General features: G+C 38.4%; 1 protein-coding gene across 1 annotated transcript in view; it reads left to right on the top strand.

Annotated features, from left to right (window-relative positions):
- LOC125649417 (usherin-like) overlaps positions 1-20,721 on the top strand; it is a 170,648-nt gene that overhangs the window by 111,052 nt on the left and 38,875 nt on the right. The window contains exons 47-62 of the mRNA XM_056166208.1: positions 129-274; positions 1,847-1,977; positions 2,406-2,593; positions 7,404-7,554; positions 7,860-8,063; positions 8,445-8,642; positions 8,832-8,986; positions 9,212-9,401; positions 11,139-11,246; positions 11,778-14,768; positions 15,771-15,964; positions 16,069-16,164; positions 17,687-17,931; positions 19,228-19,448; positions 20,205-20,384; positions 20,473-20,547. Of these exons, the coding sequence (XP_056022183.1) occupies positions 129-274; positions 1,847-1,977; positions 2,406-2,593; positions 7,404-7,554; positions 7,860-8,063; positions 8,445-8,642; positions 8,832-8,986; positions 9,212-9,401; positions 11,139-11,246; positions 11,778-14,768; positions 15,771-15,964; positions 16,069-16,164; positions 17,687-17,931; positions 19,228-19,448; positions 20,205-20,384; positions 20,473-20,547 (5,473 nt within the window). The remainder of the gene's footprint in view (positions 1-128; positions 275-1,846; positions 1,978-2,405; positions 2,594-7,403; positions 7,555-7,859; positions 8,064-8,444; positions 8,643-8,831; positions 8,987-9,211; positions 9,402-11,138; positions 11,247-11,777; positions 14,769-15,770; positions 15,965-16,068; positions 16,165-17,686; positions 17,932-19,227; positions 19,449-20,204; positions 20,385-20,472; positions 20,548-20,721) is intronic.

Genomic DNA, 20,721 nt, shown 5'->3' with positions numbered 1-20,721 from the left:
ATCAATGATGTCTTGATGAAACCGGAAAAACTTCAGACTAACCCACACACATGGACATATGACTTTGACTTTGCTATTTATTATAGAGAGCAGTTTCTGAAAATGTTCATGATTTTGATGTTATGCAGGTTTGTTGTGATGGAGTGATCCACACTGGCAAGCCCGAATTTGAGTGCTGTGGTACATCCTATGTTTACAAACATTCCCCAGAAGCAGTGTGCTGTGGAGGGCAGTTTCATAAACCTGTCAGTAACTACACCTGTTGTGGCACAAGGTGAGCAGGGATCTAAAGTAGTTACAGTAAAACTCTTGATATAGCGAATTTCTGCGGACACTCTATAAAATTCGCTATAAGCGTAATTCGCTATACGTTTATAGCGAATTCATAATTGATATATAACAAATTTGTTATAAAACTGATTTGTTCTACATGTATATCAGTTGTATAAGAAAGCAGCAATCAATATACTTGCGTTTGTATTGTCTCTAAGAGAAATTAAGCCTATGTATTTTCGAGATATATTTGCTAACATGGTAAGTTTATGTGCAAGTATTGTATTGCGTCAAAAAAATAATTATACCCCCCGAACGAAGTTCTGGGGGGTATATAGGAATCACTCTGTCTGTCTGTCCGTCCGTCCGTCTGTCTGTCTGTGCAGATTCGTGTCCGGGCCATAACTTCTTTGTTCTTTGACTTAGGCATACCATATTTGGCACACAGGTAGATCACCATGAGACGATGTGTCAAGTACCTTCATGACCTCTATATGACCTTGACCTCAAGGTCAAAATTAAAGGTTTTTTACAATGGATTCGTGTCCGGGCCATAACTTCTTTGTTCTTTGACATAGGCATACCATATTTGACACATGAGTGTATCACCATGAGACGATGTGTCATGTACCTTCATGACCTCCATATGACCTTGACCTCAAGGTCAAAAGTAAAGGTTTTTACAATGGATTCGTGTCCGGGCCATAACTTCTTTGTTCTTTGACATAGGCATACCATATTTGACACATGAGTGTATCACCATGAGACGATGTGTCATGTACCTTCATGACCTCCATATGACCTTGACCTCAAGGTCAAAAGTAAAGGTTTTTACAATGGATTCGTGTCCGGGCCATAACTTCTTTGTTCTTTGACATAGGCATACCATATTTGACACATGAGTGTATCACCATGAGACGATGTGTCATGTACATTCATGACCTCTTTATGACCTTGACCTTTGATCTCAAGGTCAAAATTATAGGTTTATGCCATGGATTTGTGTTCGGACTATATCTTCCATTTTCTTCTACAAATGCATACCATATTTTTACACTCAGGAAAGAGGTAATTTATACCTATTAACAACACCCTTTGGGAGATTGGGGTAAGCGGGGGGTATTCTTAGTGAGCATTGCTCACAGTACATCTTGTTGTACCTGGAGTGGACTGTTAGTCCTACTGACAACAGTTTATCAGTAACATATCATTTAGTACAGGATGGCATTATGCGAATTTGGCATTTTAACAGAAGATTTATTTCTTAGGAAAAAGATATCGGACAAAATGTGGTAATATAGTAAAAATGAGGATGAATCAAATAGCAATGACTGGAGAATTAAGTGTATGTAGTATTGAACAATTGGAATGATAATGAAAATCACATTCATGATAAATCTGAAATAGCAAGATCACAGAAATAAAGACTCCGGAAGTGATTGACTTGACAGAAATCCTCACAAATGTGAAGTCAGTAAACGGGGAACTACTTTGAAATCGACCCATAGTGGACCAAAAAATTGCCAAGTAAGTAACACATATGTCAATCTTTAAAAGTCTTTCTTCCTTTCAGATACTTGGAGGTGCTGTCAGGCCACACTTGTTGTCTAGATGAGGCTGAGGACCGTGTTAGTGTGGGGCTGGGGGACACCTGCTGTGGGGATATTCCGTACCTCAACAACAGTGCCCAAATGTGCTGTGACAGTGTGTATTTTCCTTCCTTGTAGATTTAACACATACTATACAAGAGAATTTTTAGCGAGGATTTAAATATTGACATTACTAGCAACAGTGTTGAGACAGCTAAAATTTGAATATCACTAATATTTATTCCATATCTGAGGAAATAGCTATCTTTCTTGGAATTATAAAGTCACTAAAATTAGCTCTTGCTAAATGTATACCCATAATTCAATGAAAAATTGTTAAAATACCACTTATATAGTATTTTGAACTTGTTGGATATGACGAATTATGTTTATAATGAATCAAAATTATTTGTCCTCGGCACTGTAACCATGTATTGCTGTAACTCGCAGCTTTGTAATGCTATTCCTAAATATGGGCATTTCCTAAAATATTGTCATTTTTCAACATGTGAAAGAAAAAAATTTAGCCTATTTTATTTTTAGGTGAGCTTCATGTGGCTTTTGGTCAGATTTGTTGTGGTGGGCGGATCTATGAAGGTCATGTGATATGCTGTGGTGATCATGTGTCAGGAAATGCCTACAATTTTCAGCCTGGCATGATATGCTGTGGAGAGAACTATGTGATGTCCAACAGAAGCCTGTGCTGTACCAGTGACACAGGGCATCAACAGGTTAGAGAATTAATAAACAGTCTAAAGGGCATCAACAGGATAGAGAATTAATACAGTCTAAAGGGCATCAACAGGATAGAGAATTAATACAGTCTAAAGGGTATCAACAGGATAGAGAATTAATAAACAGTCTAAAGGGTATCAACAAGATAGAGTATTAATAAACAGTCTAAAGGGTATCAACAAGATAGAGTATTAATAAACAGTCTAAAGGGTATCAACAAGATAGAGAATTAATAAACAGTCTAAAGGGCATCAACAGGATAGAGAATTAATAAACAGTGTAAAGGGCATCAACAGGATAGAGAATTGATAAACAGTCTAAAGGGCATCAACAGGATAGAGAATTAATAAACAGTCTAAAGGGCATCAACAGGATAGAGAATTGATAAACAGTCTAAAGGGCATCAACAGGATAGGGAATTAATAAACAGTCTAAAGGGCATCAACAGGATAGAGAATTAATACAGTCTAAAGGACATCAACAGGATAGGGAATTAATAAACAGTCTAAAGGACATCAACAGGATAGAGAATTAATACAGTCTAAAGGGCATCAACAGGATAGAGAATTAATACAGTCTAAAGGGCATCAACAGGATAGAGAATTAATACAGTCTAAAGGGCATCAACAGGATAGAGAATTTATACAGTCTACTGGCTGATTTATTACGTGGTGAATTGGTGTATTACGTGTGAAGGTTTAGAAGGTTGCATGTAGTAATTTATTACATATAGTGGTTTATTACACATTGTGACCAGGTGTTCGGGTAGTGTAGTGAACAGACTTGCTTCTTAACACATTACATATAGTGGTTTATTACACGTTGTGACCAGGTGTTCAGGTAGTGTAGTGAACAGACTTGCTTCTTAACACTGCAACTTGAGTTCAATCATCTGCGCTGGGGAGTAGTGTGTTCATGTCATGCCGACACATCTAGTTTATTGTGTGAGATTGATCTGCGCAGGGGAGGGGAGGGGGGTATTCATGTCGTGCCGACACATCTAGTTTATTGTGTGAGATTGATCTGTGCGGGGGAGGGAAGGGGAGGGGGGTATTCATGTCGTGCCGACACATCTAGTTTATTGTGTGAGATTGATCTGCGCGGGGAAGGGGAGGGGAGGGGAGGGGGGTATTCATGTCGTGCCGACACATCTAGTTTATTGTGTGAGATTGATATCATTTAAGGAATATTAATTTGTAATCCTCTTTGTCTGATTTGCCACATCTATATTACAGGAGATTGAAATCAAGAGATCGAAATTATCATTTTCTGGCATTAAAAACATTATATCTGCCCGGTCAACTTAGAATATCTGATTTAAAATTTTCAGTTTTTTTTATCTAAACACATAATAAGAGATTGATACATCACATGTTGACAAAATGCAGGTAGAAAGTTGTGGATGTTGAAGATGCCATGTAGAAGCAAAAATGCTTATCTTTATATGCTTCATTGTACACAACACTGAAGGACGACCCCATTAGGTCATTCCTAACACAGCAATAGAACTCCAGGCTGAGGATACGAATGAAGAATTCGTCGATGCGACGATAAAGACATCTTTGTTTGCAGATGATCTTTGACATGTCTTGAATATTGAAATTAAAGGGACATGGACATGATTTGAGCCGAAAATTTTCAAATTTTATTTTTCCATTTTTAATGTTTAACTGAGAATGCTTAACTAAGATATTTCTAATGGTTAGCAAAAATTTGAATATCAGTTGTCAATCAAGGTACATGAGAGATACAGAGCTCATAATTCCTTGTTATGTAAACAAGGCTCGTGCCTTGATTTTGTTTACATGTATATGTTGAATTTACAACTAAAAGTTCTTTTAAAGCAGATTTTTTTCAATTCACAAGTTAATTCTGGATACAATTACTGTGAATTTACAGTAAGTGTGAACGACTCAGCTTCTCAAGTTCATTCGAGGTCTCGGATAGTTGGTTTCAAAACAAATCTGTCAATGATGATGCATCAAGGTAAGAACAATCACTGCGATTGGACCAATATTTAAAGGGGCGGGAATAAAAATAATTTTAGATGGTCACACGTGTCTTTACACTAGCGTGTCATTACATAATCTTTTAGCACGATGGAAGAGACTGCGAAAAGGGAAAACCAAAACCAATACCAACTAAAACAGTGACGTTGATTTTAAAATTACATGCCGAGGGTTTATTTTATGGTAAAATCAGTAAGAAATTAGGCGTCGCCAAGGCCACGTTATAAAATTGTCAATCATGGGAACTCTTGCACCAAAAATGTCGCCAACGAAGCTCACACCGGGTGTACTTTTGTTTATCGAGTATGAAATTAAAAAGAAATCAAGTGTATATTAATAGAGAAATCAGACAAAATTATTAAGAAGAAATATTTGTACCCCTGACAATGTACCAAAGGTGTCTTTAATTTGTAGAGCTGCGAGAAATTTTTAGGGAAATGACTTTCAAGAAACTGCAAAGAAAATCCAAGAGAAGCATATTTCGTCTGAACACAGGGACTCGTCACGAAATATTTGTCTTTTTAAAAATTGACATCGTCTATTCTATATTTACAAATAAATGTAAATATAGAATAGAGAGGGTCAATTCGTGACGAGCCCCTGTGGTCTGAACTCGAACGAAGTGTTGAAAACTTCTTTGCTACTGATTTTATTGCAATTTAAGCCGAGTCAGTTATATATATATATATAGAGAGAGAGAGAGAGAGAAAACTCTAAACACTGTTGAAATATTTCGACCGTGTTATCGGTCTTCTTCAGTCGTGTTTTCGTGAAGAAGACATGTAACACGGTCGAAATATTTCAACAAAGTGTTTAGAGTTTTCTCTGTATTTTACTTCCAAAAAAGAGACTTTATATATATATATATATATATATATATTGACGAAGCGAGTGTCGCGTTCGTACAACTGGTAATCGCAATCATGGACATACCATAGGAACTTGAAATTTTATCAATAAAGTTAATAGGATGTACTTGATTGACCATAGCTCATGGCTTGGTCAATCAAGTACATTTTATTAACTTTATTGATAAAATTTCAAACTCCTATGGACATACAGTTAGGGGTGGACCAGTGATATAGGTTCAAAGGTACGCCAGTATCGCAACATTAACAATCGACATTTGCTGTGGTTTATTATGACGTTATGGAAGGCGCGTCTAATGCTTACGAAATGCTGAATTTCTTTAATAATGTGTTACATGTACAGGAGAGGGATGATTTGAGGAATTTAGTTTTTGCTAGAATTCACAGAACTTGCCGTTGTTCATTCAATTAACAGTATCTAGCGATGGTTACTTCCGAATTTCTTACGAAAATGTGGGTATATATAACAGTAAAAGACATCAAAGCATGCCTTGTGTTGAAAATAAATGTTTTCTCGAAGTAGAATATCTGTTGATCTTATTACGTAATCTGACAAATTATTTTAGAGGCGAGATCAAATGTTCAATGTTAGAGAAAACTAAGTTCGCATAGTTCTCACCAAGACACCCACCCACCCACCCCCAATACAAAACTAAATATGAAGTATGTTGACACTAATCGATTAGCAAGTAAAACAAATGAAAGTATACATTGAAACTATTAAACGTTTATTTAAAAAATGTATTATTATGTGGTTTTAAAGTCAGTTGTCTTTTTTTCCCACTAATGTGTAATCGATGTCGGATGACAGAAACAGAAAAGGGAGTAACCTTTCAATTTTTATTGGGATATAGAGGCAACAGCGGATCCTGCCTTTTCCCGCAGCATTTTCGATCCCGTCATTTTTCTTTTCTTTTCAATATTCAGCACTATTTGAATTCTGGGATATTGCTATCCTGCCTTTTCTTTACATATCGGAGCTCGCCTTTTTCACCCTGTATTCCCCCTCCCATACCTATTGATACTGCGATGGATTATAAGTATAACACGGTTATTCCTGTTTAAAATTAGATAAAATTTATAAGTTATCTGATAAAAGTTGTATCTTCTAAAGTTTACGAGATATCTTGTATCTTTTATAAGACATCTTGTATTTTTTTCTTCATAAGATATCCCATCACTTTTATACATGTAGATATCTAGTATATATAAGATAAACTTTACAAGACAACTTAACGTAATCTCAAATCTCCGTTGTCAAATCAAAACCGATATTGAATCTCACGCTACGTAAGGTGTAATTTGCACTGAAATCAAATAGTGAAACTTACACTTGTTAGGCACGAGATAATATAATGCCAAATACTTGGGACCGCCTACCTATAATTTAACCGACCTATCAAAAGCGCTCTTTAAAATCACTCGGGGACTTTCCAATGAACTATCTGGAGCACGTCATGTACTGTAAATCCACAGTAAATAGTGTCTAGTGTTTGGCACATCATTTTTCTTTTAAACATGCTATTTTCTATTGAGCCTTCTATATGTGAACAAAAACATGGCACAAGCCTTGATTACAATTCAAAGAATTGTAAGTGCTGTATCTCGCTTGTAACTCAACAACTGATATTCAAATTTTGGTTGACCATTAGAAATACTTTAGTTAAGCATTGCAAACAATAAAAATGTATAAAATTAGAAAATTTAAAATTCAAATTTCAAGGGAACTGCATGCAGAATATATGCAAATGATGTGACTTGGGACAGGTGGGGGACATGTATTGCCATGCAATACTTACAGAATGCTTGCTATAAATCTGGCAGTCCAGAAAATGGTGTTGGTGTGCTTGATGATTTTTTTTAACATTTTAAGTAAACTATAAATTCTCTTAGTATTAGTGCTCAAAGAATATTGATTTCTTCGACAGGTATACATATACAGCAGCACTCTAGAAAAAATAACGGCCAATGAGGAATGTTGCGGATTGAACAAGATTTCTAAAGGTCTTGGGTGTTGCAACTTCCATGGCTACAATCCTTACACACATGTCTGTGCCGATTTCTCCAGCATGGACAGTGGTAAGATGTTTTTGTTTTGGATAGCCCCCCCCCCCCCCTTAAGAAGTGTACAGTAACAGTGGGGATGACAGATACGCATATATATTTTTATTTTAGATTTGTATGTCATTCTTCAGAATTACAAATCAAGCCTCGGTTCAAACATGCCATTTTGAGTTTAATCTGTTACCATTACTGATGATTGCAAAAGAGGTTTGCACTGACAATTTCAATGCTAGTATATAAGTAGTTTAAGAAATCAAAGTTAGTTTATAGTGAATATTTACATGTAATTTGTGATGCAGTGTCCAGAAAAACACTTACAGGTTGTGGTGTAGGGAAAACTTGCAAGGTCTCGGAAAGTAATGGATCATTTTGTGATCGATGTGACTTTAACAAAAATTCCTTTATCTGTGGTTCATGGAGGGGTAGTTATGTGGCCACTGAACCAACAGCGGAACCTGATCCATCTGGTGTCTGTGTACTGAGTGAGGATTTGGTGTTCACTGGATTGAATGGTACATTCATAGGTAATTCTTGTTTTAATATTGCCATTTATAAGCTACCTATAGGATAATCAAACTTAACTGTACATATTCAACCATCCCTTGATAATTACAAGCTTCCCATTTATAATTACAAACCTACATACTTCTGTTGTTAGTAATTACAAACCTACATACTTCTGTTGTTAGTAATTACAAACCTACATACTTCTGTTGTTAGTAATTACAAACCTACATACTTCTGTTGTTCTGGAAAAGGTAACAAAACTAAGCATTGGAGGTATTTCTGACTTTTTTTTTTAGGAATTTAAAATCAGATTGATCACTTTTCCAGAAGAATGAAATATGTATTCTCCTTAATGTCACAGATTATCTCCCCTTCATTGAAATATCCATGTTTTACAGATGCAAACCTAGAACCCTACTCTGTGTATGAATACACTGTAGACGTAGTAAATAGCGCTGGAGGGACTCGTAGCAACGTTGTTAATACGAAGACTCTGACAGCTCTCCCCACAGGGGTGGATCCCCCAGAAGCCACTGTGGACCCCTCCCAGCTCTATGTCATCTATCTTACCTGGGACATTCCGCAGAAGCCAAATGGTTCATTTCTTATTGACCTTCTGACCTCTATATCATATCAATGTCCATCGCTAGTTTTCAATTTGTTAGAAAGATATTTTAATTTGTTTACCTAGTGTATGAATAATGGTTTTAGAGAAACAGTTGGACTATATTGAATGTCCACAAAAGTTTGCTATGATTAGATTTTTCTTAATTGTTGTTGGATAGGGGAGATAACTCAGTTCATCCTTTACCGTGATGGTGTGGAGTTGTACCGGGGTCTAGACTATGAGTTTACTGATGAGAGAACCGTCCTGCCCTACCAATCCTATGTCTACATACTCAGTGCATGTAACAGTGCTGGCTGCACACAAAGTCAAGGGGTAAGTTTTGAGTTTTTCTAAAAGTTTGAAATGTTTGTCAAGCAATATTTAATATTTTTTAAAGCTTCCCTTCTGTAAACCATTTTAACATTTAGTTAAAATGTGTAAAACAGTAAGAATGATAAAGTATAAATGTTCATGCAAAGAGTTTTGTACGGTTTTCTTTCAAGGAAGTAGCTATGCTGCAAAGGCATTTAGATTAACTGCACTCCGTTTTTTGTTCAGATGTCGGTGGCGACTGCTGAGGGTATTCCAGAGGGGGTTGATGTCCCAACCATCATCCAGGTCCAGTCAAAGAGTGTGGATGTGTCCTGGAAACCGCCATCCAAACCCAACGGTATCCTGACTAACTATGTCCTGTATGTGTCTAATGGACAGGCAATTAAAACCATACTGCTGTCAGTCACAGTGAGAGGTAAGTCTGTCTCCTGTTGTCAGTCAGTGAGGGGTAAGTATATCTCCTGTTGTCAGTCAGTGAGAGGTAAGTCTATTTCCTGTTGTCAGTCAGTGAGAGGTAAGTCTATCTCCTGTTGTCAGTCAGTGAGGGGTAAGTCTATCTCCTGTTGTCAGTCAGTGAGAGGTAAGTCTATCTCCTGTTGTCAGTCAGTTAGGAGTAAGTCTGTCTCCTGTTGTCAGTCACAGTGAGAGGTAAGTCTGTCTCCTGTTGTCAGTCAATGTGAGAGGTAAGTCTGTCTCCTGTTGTCAGTCAGTTAGGAGTAAGTCTGTCTCCTGTTGTCAGTCACAGTGAGAGGTAAGTCTGTCTCCTGTTGTCAGTCAGTGAAGCGTAAGTCTATCTCTTGTTGTCAGTCAGTGAGGGGTAAGTCTATCTCCTGTTGTCAGTCAGTGAGAGGTAAGTCTATCTCCTGCTGTCAGTCACAGTGAGAGGTAAGTCTATCTCCTGTTGTCAGTCAGTAAGAGGTAAGTCTATTATCTCCTGTTGTCAGTCAGTGAGAGGTAAGTCTATCTCCAGTTGTCAGTCAATGTGAGAGGTAAGTCTATCTCCTGTTGTCCGTCAGTGAGAGGTAAGTCTATCTCCTGTTGTCAGTCAGTGAGAGGTAAGTCTATCTCCTGTTGTCAGTCAGTGAAGGGTAAGTCTATCTCCTGTTGTCAGTCACAGTGAGAGGTAAGTCTGTCTCCTGTTGTCAGTCAGTGAAAGGTAAGTCTATCTCCTGTTGTCAGTCAGTGAGAGGTAAGTCTATCGCCTGTTGTCAGTCACAGTGAGAGGTAAGTCTATCTCCTGATCTCCTGTTGTCAAATTAATACAGTAAAAATGATGTTTACGTCAACAGTAAAAGATTAATGTTGATAACACAAGGTCAATGTGAGGACAAAGTTAATGTCAAGAACTTGAGGTCAATGCCTGTAAACACAAGGTTATTACAAATAAACATAGGTCATTAACATAAAGATCTGTGTCGGTAAAACAAGATGAACGTCAGTAACACAAAGTTAATATCAGTTAACATGAGGCTAATACCAATAACAAAAGATTGATATCAATAATTGCAAGGTTAATATCAAAAACACTACCGTATATACATACTCGCCTATAAGTCGGATTTTTGGGAGTTAAATTTTGGTCCAAAACTCTTATGTCCAACTTATTGGAGTGTCCTAAGAAGATTAGTATATTTCTGGATGGCGTAATATATAGCCTAATATTTTTAAACAACAAAAACATGGACGAAATAAATAAAATAGTAACTGTTTAATTTGCTGAGAATAAAAAGTGAAATATCGATGTCACATCCTAAAACATAATTAGAACACAGATGAATACAAAAGAGTATTAATATGAAATTGATTTGTTGGGGGAAAAAATCAAATATTGACGCATTTCTCAAAATATTATTTGAAACACAAGTAAAAACATTAGAGCATTGATTTGAAATTGTAAACCGACTCTTGAAAAAAGTTAAACCGACTTACAAATGGGTCAATGGCAATTCCCTCCAAAATAACCTAAAAACTATACAAATGACTTATAGGCAAACCAACTTATAGGCAAATATATACATGTACAGTAGGTTAATGTCAAGAAATGCAATGTTAATTTTAATAAATTAAAGATACCCAATTGAAGCTAATGGAGTGAGAAACAAAATTTTTACTCAATTCCATTTTATGTACCTGCCTGATTTCCTGATTACAGACCTAAAGCCATATTCCAACTACAGCATTTCTATTGAGGTCTGCACCAGAGTGGGTTGTACTAAGAGTAAGGAAGTCCATTTTCAAACCAAAGATGAGTTACCTGAAGGTAATGATTTTTTTGATAGAAATTTTTACGATAAGATCATTTCTTAGCCATTCTTGTCCTATAATGCTATTTTTTACAACCAAGAATTGAACAATTGTCTTGAAATCATCTTTGATTAAGGAAATTGCTTATATGTTCCCGATCAAAACAAAACATTCTGTACATGTGTGGGGAGAGGGGGGGGGGGGGTATTGGCTTCATCCTGCCTGTCTATCTGTCGTAAAAGGTGATTTCTATGCTTTAAGTCGAATATCCTATGACCCAATGCTTCGCATATGTAATTTTTACACAAAACTAATGCAAGGGTTAGTAGGTCATATTAGGGTAAATGATAGGGGGGGGGGGGGGGGGGGGGTTGTCCCATTTAGACAGTTTCAGTTTGAAAAGCATTTAGTAAGATACAATTAACTCTCTTTATTACAATTTCAATCAAAAGCATGAAATTTGATTTGAACTGCTATCGATATTGTACACATTTCAAAAGTAAGACAGTGGTTATAGAATTCAGAACCTGCTGTCTGATTATTGCAGGTGTTCTACCTCCCAGGATTGTGGCTCTCACCACCACCTCGGTTCTGATTTTTTGGGACACTCCAGAATCAATGAATGGATTACTCAAGTTTTATTCCATAATGAGAATTTCTCACCGGGGAGCCAGGAATGTGTATTTTGGTAAAGCATTGTCTTCACCCGACTCGGGACTGGAGCCAGGCAGCACGTACAGTTACTATTTAATAGTGGGAACCAGTGTAGGCAACACAAGCAGTTCCATTAAGTCTGTGTCTATGCCAACTGATATACCTGATAATATCCCAGCCTTAAAGACTGTGACTGTACAAAGCAGTTCCCAGGTCTACATGGAGTGGGACCCCATTGTAACATCCTCTGGCACGATTGATCAGTATGGAGTTATACTCAACGCTGGACAACCGTCAGAGATTGAGAAAAGAGTCGGCCTAAACTTCTCCACTGTAGTTACAGGACTGAAGCCTCATTTTGAATATGATGTTCGATTGCTTGCTTGCCTGGCTGGTAAACCCAACGCATGTGGAATAGGAATGGGAACCAGCATCACGACCAAAGAGGCTCCTCCCTCTGACATGCAGCCTCCGATCTTGACAGCAAAAGGCCCCAATATAGTGGATATAGACTGGACATCACCACTTTTTCCTAATGGAGAGATTATCCAGTACCTCATCTATTACCGAAAGGAAGGTTCTTTTATTGAGTTCTTGATCAACAGAGTGGACAGTGAGATTCTCCATATCAGCCATGCTGGGAGAGATCTCCGCCCATACACACAGTATCAGTACAGAGTTGTGGCTGGCAACAAAGAGGGGGATGCGTCTAGTGGTTGGGCTTTGGTTCGAACCCTAGAGGCATCACCTAGTGGTTTGAAGAGACCAGGTATCAATGCCACCAGTGCCTTCGGTTTTATGGTTCACTGGAATCCTCCTCTTAATCCAAATGGAGTTATCCTGGAGTACAGGATTGTGTACAAAGAAGTGAAAATCAGTCCAGGAAATCACACAGCAGAGTATTTGTCAGTTTCTCCCAATGTTTTTAAGACACTAATTAGTGGTCTGAAACCTTACTTAAACTATGAGGTTTATTTGCAAGTTATCAACAATGTAGGAAACTCCTCCTCAGAAACAGTTATTGTACAAACTGATCAATCCTCTCCAGCTGGTATGCCTGTTATCAAAGCTGAAAAAATCACCTCTGGAACAGCCTTAATTTTACGTTGGGATCCACCAGCGAGACCAAATGGAGTTGTTTCTGTGTACAGGCTGTATGAACTCGGTTCTTCGGTGGCTGTATATCAGGGCATTAGTCGTGAATTTGAAATGAGGAGACTTCAGCCTTTTACTTTGTACACAGTGCAGCTTGAGGCTTGCACAAAGGCAGGATGTACTAAAGGTGTGCTTCAAAATTTTTTAACTGCGGAGGCTGCACCAACAAATCAGCCTATCCCCAAAGTGTTGGAAGTAAACGCCACTTCAGTGGTGATTTCATGGACAAGGCCAATTCAACCAAACGGAGAGATTGTAATGTATGAGGTACTGAGGCAAGAGCAGACACGGCTAGTGAAACGAGAGCTCTCCGATCCTCTTGTCATATATTCCACCAATGACACTCTTGGCTTCTCCTTTACCTACACTGATATGGGGCTTCGTCCCTATACAGAGTATCAGTATAGCATTAAATCAACCAATGTCATTAGTTCAGTACAAAGTCCATGGCAGACTATCTTTACTGAGCAAGCTCCACCTCAGGGAGTAGCTTCCCCTGTTGTGGAGTATATTCCTGATTCTATTGACAGATTAAAAATAACATGGTCCCCTCCCACCCGATCTAATGGAGTCATTCAGAGTTATCAGTTACAGAGAAATAACAGTGTTCCCCTGAGTTTCGACACCAATGACAAATTTGAGTATGTGGACTCCATCTTGCTTCCCTATACGTTTTACAGTTACACAATAACGGTGTGTACGGCAGGTGGGTGTACTGCTAGCCCCCCAACCATACTAAGAACAGTGGAATCTCCACCAGCCAAAGTAGATTCTCCAAATCTGGAGGCTGTCAGTTCCAATGCTATCAAAGCTACATGGGTGCCACTAGGTCAGGAAAGTGGTCAAGTCACAAAGTACCAACTTACAATGGACAGCAGTGTTGTCTACAGTGGAGTTAACACTGAACATATTCAAATAGGACTAACTCCATACAAGTTGTACTCATTTTCACTGACAGCCTGCACGCGAGGTGGATGTACTAAAAGTGGAGAGGTGAGTGGCAGGCCATTGGATGATGTTCCCACTGGTTTAGAGAAACCCAAACTGAATGTCCTGAGTTCCCAGTCAGTGGAAGTGATGTGGAAAGCTCCACTCAGCCCACACGGGATCATCACCTCTTACGATGTCAGAAGAGATGGATCATTGATTTACACCCAGAGTCTCTCCATCTCAGGACAGCTAGTGACCACCTTTACAGACTATGGCCTGAGTCCTGGAACAAGTTATTCTTATGTTGTAATAGCAAGAAATAGGAAAGGGAGTGTGGAAAGTCCAGCTGCTATTGCCACAACATACCCATCTTCTCCAGCTGGTCTCCGTGCACCCGTTCTGAAACCCTTGTCGTCCACCTCAATACAAGCTACATGGGATCCACCTGTGAAACCGAATGGACATATTCAGAACTACACCCTTCTACAAGATGGTCAAATAATTTACAATGGAGGAGCCACTGTGCTGAGTTACACTGTACCTGGCCTTCACTTCTGGACGGAGTACACTTTCAGGGTTCAGGCTTGTACCAGCAGAGGATGTGAGCTCAGTGAGGGGGCTAAAGCCAGGACTCTGGAGTCCGTTCCTGAGGAACAGGCTTCCCCTACCCTCTTGGCTTTAGCAGACGACACTGGTGGACATGCTGGGGTTCTGGTGTCGTGGGACCCTCCCCTAAAGCCTAATGGAGTCATCACACAATACAAAATTTATAGAAGGAAATCTGTCATGGAGGCTATAGGTAAGTCTCTAGCAATCTGAAAAGGTTTGTATATACTCTGTAGCTAAAATGAGCTATAATTATATAGCAATCTCAAAAGGACTTTGTAGCTGTAATGAGCTATAATTATATAGCAATCTCAAAAGGACTTTGTAGCTGTAATGAGATATAATTATCTAGGAATCTCAAAAGGACTTTGTAGTTGAAACAAACTATAGGTAATTCTCTAGCAATCTAGATACAATAAGACTCCAAGCTTTAAAAAATATCTGCACTTGAGATGCAGATTTGCTCACATTGTGTCCCCAATTCCCACTGGAGGGGGAGTTCTAAAGTTTTGCTCAGGAAGCTTTGAAAATCTTCTTAATAGCAATTGTGTTACAATTTTAGAAATTGATATACAAACATCCATAGGTACCATATTTGAGATTTTAGTATGGTCAAATCATGGCCAGTGACTCAGTGAAGCTTGCAACAATGGTCCCTGCACCTATAAGATTAATTTCTAAGGGTGGTGTCCACTGTATCCATGGGTCTCTTGTTTTGCTCACCTGTACAGATATCTGGAGAAGCTATTGTCATGATTCTGGTGTAAGCGGCATCAACATCACACTTTAAGGGAAAACTTAAACTTTGGCTATCTCTTCTGAACCAAGGGGGATATGTCTGTAGGGCTTTAATACTTTACATATAGATGCCTCATGGCCAGGCATTTCTGTTGGTACCAAGACTTTTGACTTATTGACCTTGGACTTTGACTGACTTTTCAAAAACTTTAACCTTGGCTATTTCTTTTTGAGCCAAGGGGAATAGGGCTTTGATATTTCACTTATAGATGCCTCATGCCCAGCCCTTTCATATGATACCCAAATTTTTAAATTAGTGGCCTTGACTTTTTGATAAAGTCTCCGAGCACTTTAACCTTTTGAACCGAAGGGAATAGGGTAAGTATAATCATGCTTCCCAGCAAGTTATGTTGTCTTCTGACAACTCTTCTATTCTTTATGTATTTTTATTTTCCAGGCATGTCTTACACAGAGCGAGTATCAGTTTATAACGGCACTAAGACAAGGACAAATGATTTCACTACATTACCCTACACCAGTTATCAGTACATGGTTATGTCACTCAATAATGTGGGTGGGACAGAGAGCAAGTGGACTAGTATCAGTACCAAAGAGGCTCCGCCCACTGGGTTCAGCCCACCGGTCCTTCAGGTACTAAGTTATAAACTTATCTTTAGTCTACGTATACAGATTAGTTTCTGTGATTTTATCATCTGATTTTCGTGTGTCAATCATCTTGTGATTTGAATTTTTAGAATAAAACGGATGTGGTGATAACAGTGCAGCTGAGTCCCCCAGCAGTCCCTAATGGCGTTATCATAATGTACAATGTCCTTGTGAATGGAACAGTGGTATGTGTGCAATATGTAGACTTTGATTCTCGGGAAATATGCTTACCATAGTTGCCAACTCGCCCAATTTTGTCGGGTTACATCCCATTTTTTGACCCGTAACCCGACTTGACAGATCATACCTTTCATCCGATTTCCGGGTTTGGTTTTGTAAATTAGTTCACGCATGTAATTCCAGTTTGAAACTCAAGCTTGGATCTACGTAAACAATCCTGATGGCCATGTATGTTACAGATAAGTTATCAAAGCAGGTGTTAACAATTATTGTTTGGGCAAATCAGGGATTCAAGTCATTATGTAAAATGGCTTCCACTAAGAAGAGATCCTTAATAGTGCCAGCAGACATGCCAACAAAAAGAAAATGATACTTATGTATCTATTAACAAATCTGGGAAAACGACTTTCATGGGTAAAAAAAAGTTATCGAGGACAGCATGAAGCTTAATGTTTGCTGTGTAATTCCCACGTACCTGTTCGTTGGGTCTGGAGCTAAAACCAAAATCACATATAAAATACATGTTTTTGCCATCATCTTCGGATGTGAATTTTGTAAAGAAAATACACACTGAACTCAGATCTGAACTAAACAATAAAACCTTAAATGTCCTTGTATCATGTAAATTTAATCAATCTGTGTCCTGCTTTGAATATTGTCCATCTCCGTCACTTTCAATTGATGCTTCTCATCAGGAAAATAGTACACAATACACAAATTTCTGTTGTGAATATTTTTTAGATAGAAATACTTAAAACACATATAATACTGCTAAATATGTTGTGAATGCCTTTACGCAATATGACCAGATTTTTTGCTTTCCAAAGAGGGTCATGACCCTCTTTTTACATGTTGGGGATTGGCAACTATGATGCTTACTCAAGGGGAACTGGAATCTTACCAACTCCTTCATAGATATAATTTAACCATAAAACTTAATACAATGTTTAAAACCTGGATCCACATGACTTACTCGTCATGATTGTTCTCATTTGCTACCTTAAACTGGTTCTTTTATGAGGACCAGTTAACTCATGATGCAATTCCATTTACAATGAATATTCATTATTCCATTTGGAACATATCAAAACTTTTCATGAGATGAAATGAAGTTGTTAGGTGTTTGGAATAGCTAGGTGTGTATCAGTTCATTTTTTTGCAGGGAATCGGTCATTTTATGGTGATTTACAAGGAATCAGCAAAATATGTTGATTTTCATTTATATTGTGAAAAAATCAGAGATAATTTTCATTTATATTGTGAAAAAATCAGACATAATTTTTTAAATGTAATTTATTCATCTCTACATAATCAGGAGAACCCTATTTTTACATCAAGGTAACCTCTCAAATACACAAAATTAAAACTCTCATGAATAAAGCGTTAATTACTATGCTCCACTTGTGGTGGAGTTTTATCATGCAGATTCCATATACACTGTCACACATGGAAAATACGTCATATACAGAAAATCAAAATGTACACAACAGCAGTGTAAGAAATTTATAATTTTTACTTTTATTGTAGAGAAGCAGCAGTAAAACCCTCACACATACTGTGGGACGGACCTCCCCGCTCGTACCCTACACCTGGTATTCCTTGAGGGGGCGGGTCTGTACCCAGGGAGGCTGTACTGACAGTCTGGCCATCCTAATCCAAACCAATGCTGCAAGACCAGTGGGCCAGGGTCCAGTGCAAGTCAGCTTTGCCAACAGTACAACACTCCAGCTGATCTGGAACTACCCAAGGGAACCCAATGGAGAGATCCTCAAGTAATAGTCTTATGTACATTTTCTCAATCAATGAGCAGTGAATTAGATAGGATCAGTGGTATGCATTAGTCTTGGTATGTCGTCAATAATTTCTACATTATAAATTTATATTTTCTCTGCCTCAAACATTCTGTTCTTCTCTCATTCCCTCTTAAAACATCAAGATGCAATTTTTACATCTCTCCAATAAATTGTTTGTTTTCCAATTTAATTTTGACTTTTCCTGAATACATGTTAGAGGTTAATTTTATTTGACTCAGGTTTTTTTTTTTATTATGCCCTCCTTCAAAGAAGAGGGGCATATTGGTTTGCACCTGTCAGTCAGTCGGCAGACCACATGTTGTCCGCTCAATATCTTGAGAACCATTCTTTTGATGATAATGATATTTCATATATGGATTGGTTATGAGTAGAAGAGGACCCATATTGTTTTTCAGGTCAAAAGGTCAAGGGTCAATCTACTCTGGACATAGGAATATACTGTCCACTCAATATCTTGAGAACCCTTTGCTTGACAGACATCAAGCTTGGTACACTGGTACATCTTCAGGAGAAAATGACCCCTATTGATTTAAAGGTCAAGGGTCAAACTGGACATAGTAATATACTGTCCACTCAATATCTTGATAACCCTTTGCTTGACAGACATCAAACTTACTACACTTGTACATCTTCAGGAGAAGATGACCCCTATTTTGAGTCATATGGTCAAAGTTGAATGGTTGAACTAGTCATGGTAATATGTTGTCTCTCATATTTTAAGAATCATTTGCTTGATTGACACCAAACTTGGTACACTGGTACAGCATAAGGAGTAGATTACCCCTATTGATTTTTAGGTCACATGGTCAATCCACTCTTGACATAGAAAAATATTGTCTGCTCAATATTTTGAATTGATGATAATACTATAAATTAAATGATGTGTGTGTATAACCCTTTTCAATTTTGCACCATGGGGGGAGGGGCATATGTGTTTTACAAACATCTCTTGTTTGAATGTTGTATTTGATCATTCTGGCCCCCCCCCCCCCCCCCCCCCCCTCCAAATATGTAATAAATCATATAATATACAGGGGCATATGTGTTTTACAAACATCTCTTGTTTGAATGTTGTATTTGATCATTCTGCCCCCCCCCCCCCCCCCCCCCCTCCAAATATGTAATAAATCATATAATATACATGTTTTGTATACTTTATTTCTTGTGCAAAGTTTGTAGCTGAAAGGTCACATACATCTTATTTTCAGACAGAAATTTCTATATCAGCATTAAGTGTCATATCTGTCTTTGCAGATTTGTCCTGAACCAAAGGCAGAGTTGCCCTATGACCTGGCAGCCGTTTACCATGTCATGTCGTCTTGGCGACGTCGTGCGAGTGTACGAGGGGCTCGTTCTGGAGAGGATAGTGATGGGACTGCTTCCTTACACTGCCTACGATTTCCAGGTTCTGTCCTACAATACTGCTGGAGGGGTGGAAGATGCTGGCTGGACAAGAGCAGAAACACTGCAGACAAGTGGGTATTCTTCAGCAGTGTTGATTTAGAGTTGTGTGGGCATATAGGCTAGAGGGAAAGTGGGTGAAGAGAGAGGGGGAAGAGAGGAGGAATGGAATGAACAAAGGGGGAGAGAAAGAGTGGAGGGAAAGAAGGGATGGAAGGAGAGATGAAAGGAGGCAGGAGGAAAATAAGGGGAGGAAGGAGAGAAGGAATGGATGGAGGAATAAAAGGGGCGAGAGTTGGGAAAGAAGGGAATGGGAGGAAAAGGGATGGGAGGAGGAATAAATGAAAGGAGACTGATGAGAAAGAGAAGGGAGGGGTAATAGGGGTAGAAGGATGGAGAGAAGGGATGGGAGGTTGGATGAAAGGAGCCAATAGGAAGGAGAGGTGGATCCAACTGTTTCTTTCCCCTTAAGTTCTGTAATTTCCCAATTATTTGTCAAAGTCTCACTTTTTATTTATAACTGATTGTACTTTCTAATGAATTCATGCTGAACGGTGATTTTGCCAAATTTGAAGTTCTTGTATAATGCATGTGTATAAAAAATCTACAATATGAGAGAGATCCTCTTAAGTTACTTCTTGGAATTGAGAGTGGGGTATACGTACCATTTGTCTTCTTCACTCCAAGTTTTCAAATGTATTACAGTCAGTCTGTAGCACGTGGAATTTACATGCAATTAAATTAACTCTTAATGGGGGAGAAAACTTGAGATTACACAGTATGTTAGTTTAGATGTCACATTAAGTTTAGAAGTCACTTTCTATTTTCAGACCCAGTGTACATCAGATATCCACAAAATTCCGTCAATGGATCTTTGTTTTATGTCGACTGGACTGACAGTTTTGAGCTGAATGGCAGACTTCGAGAATTTATCCTGATTGTTAATGGTCGAGTGGCTTTCCGAGGTGTTGGGTTTCACAGTGTCCTGGATGAAGATACATCTGATAACAGTGAGGCTATAAAATCAAGTCCATACAGTGTTCATTAATTTACTGAAGCAGGATTATTTCCCCTTATAATTCTCAACTTCTTCTTCAGAAATATCCTTTTCTGTCACTGCTGTTACTGATGTGGGACAAGCAGAAACTCCCACCGTCGAGGTAGACCCATCAGGTAAGACATCACTAATCAGAAACTCCCACCGTCGAGGTAGACCCATCAGGTAAGACATCACTAATCAGAAACTCCCACCGTCGAGGTAGACCCATCAGGTAAGACATCACTAATCAGAAACTCCCACCGTCGAGGTAGACCCATCAGGTAAGACATCACTAATCAGAAACTCCC

Source organism: Ostrea edulis, chromosome 5 (assembly GCF_947568905.1).
Source record: "Ostrea edulis chromosome 5, xbOstEdul1.1, whole genome shotgun sequence".
NCBI classification, from domain to species: domain Eukaryota; kingdom Metazoa; phylum Mollusca; class Bivalvia; order Ostreida; family Ostreidae; genus Ostrea; species Ostrea edulis.
This window is presented reverse-complemented; position numbering and strand designations above follow the sequence as displayed.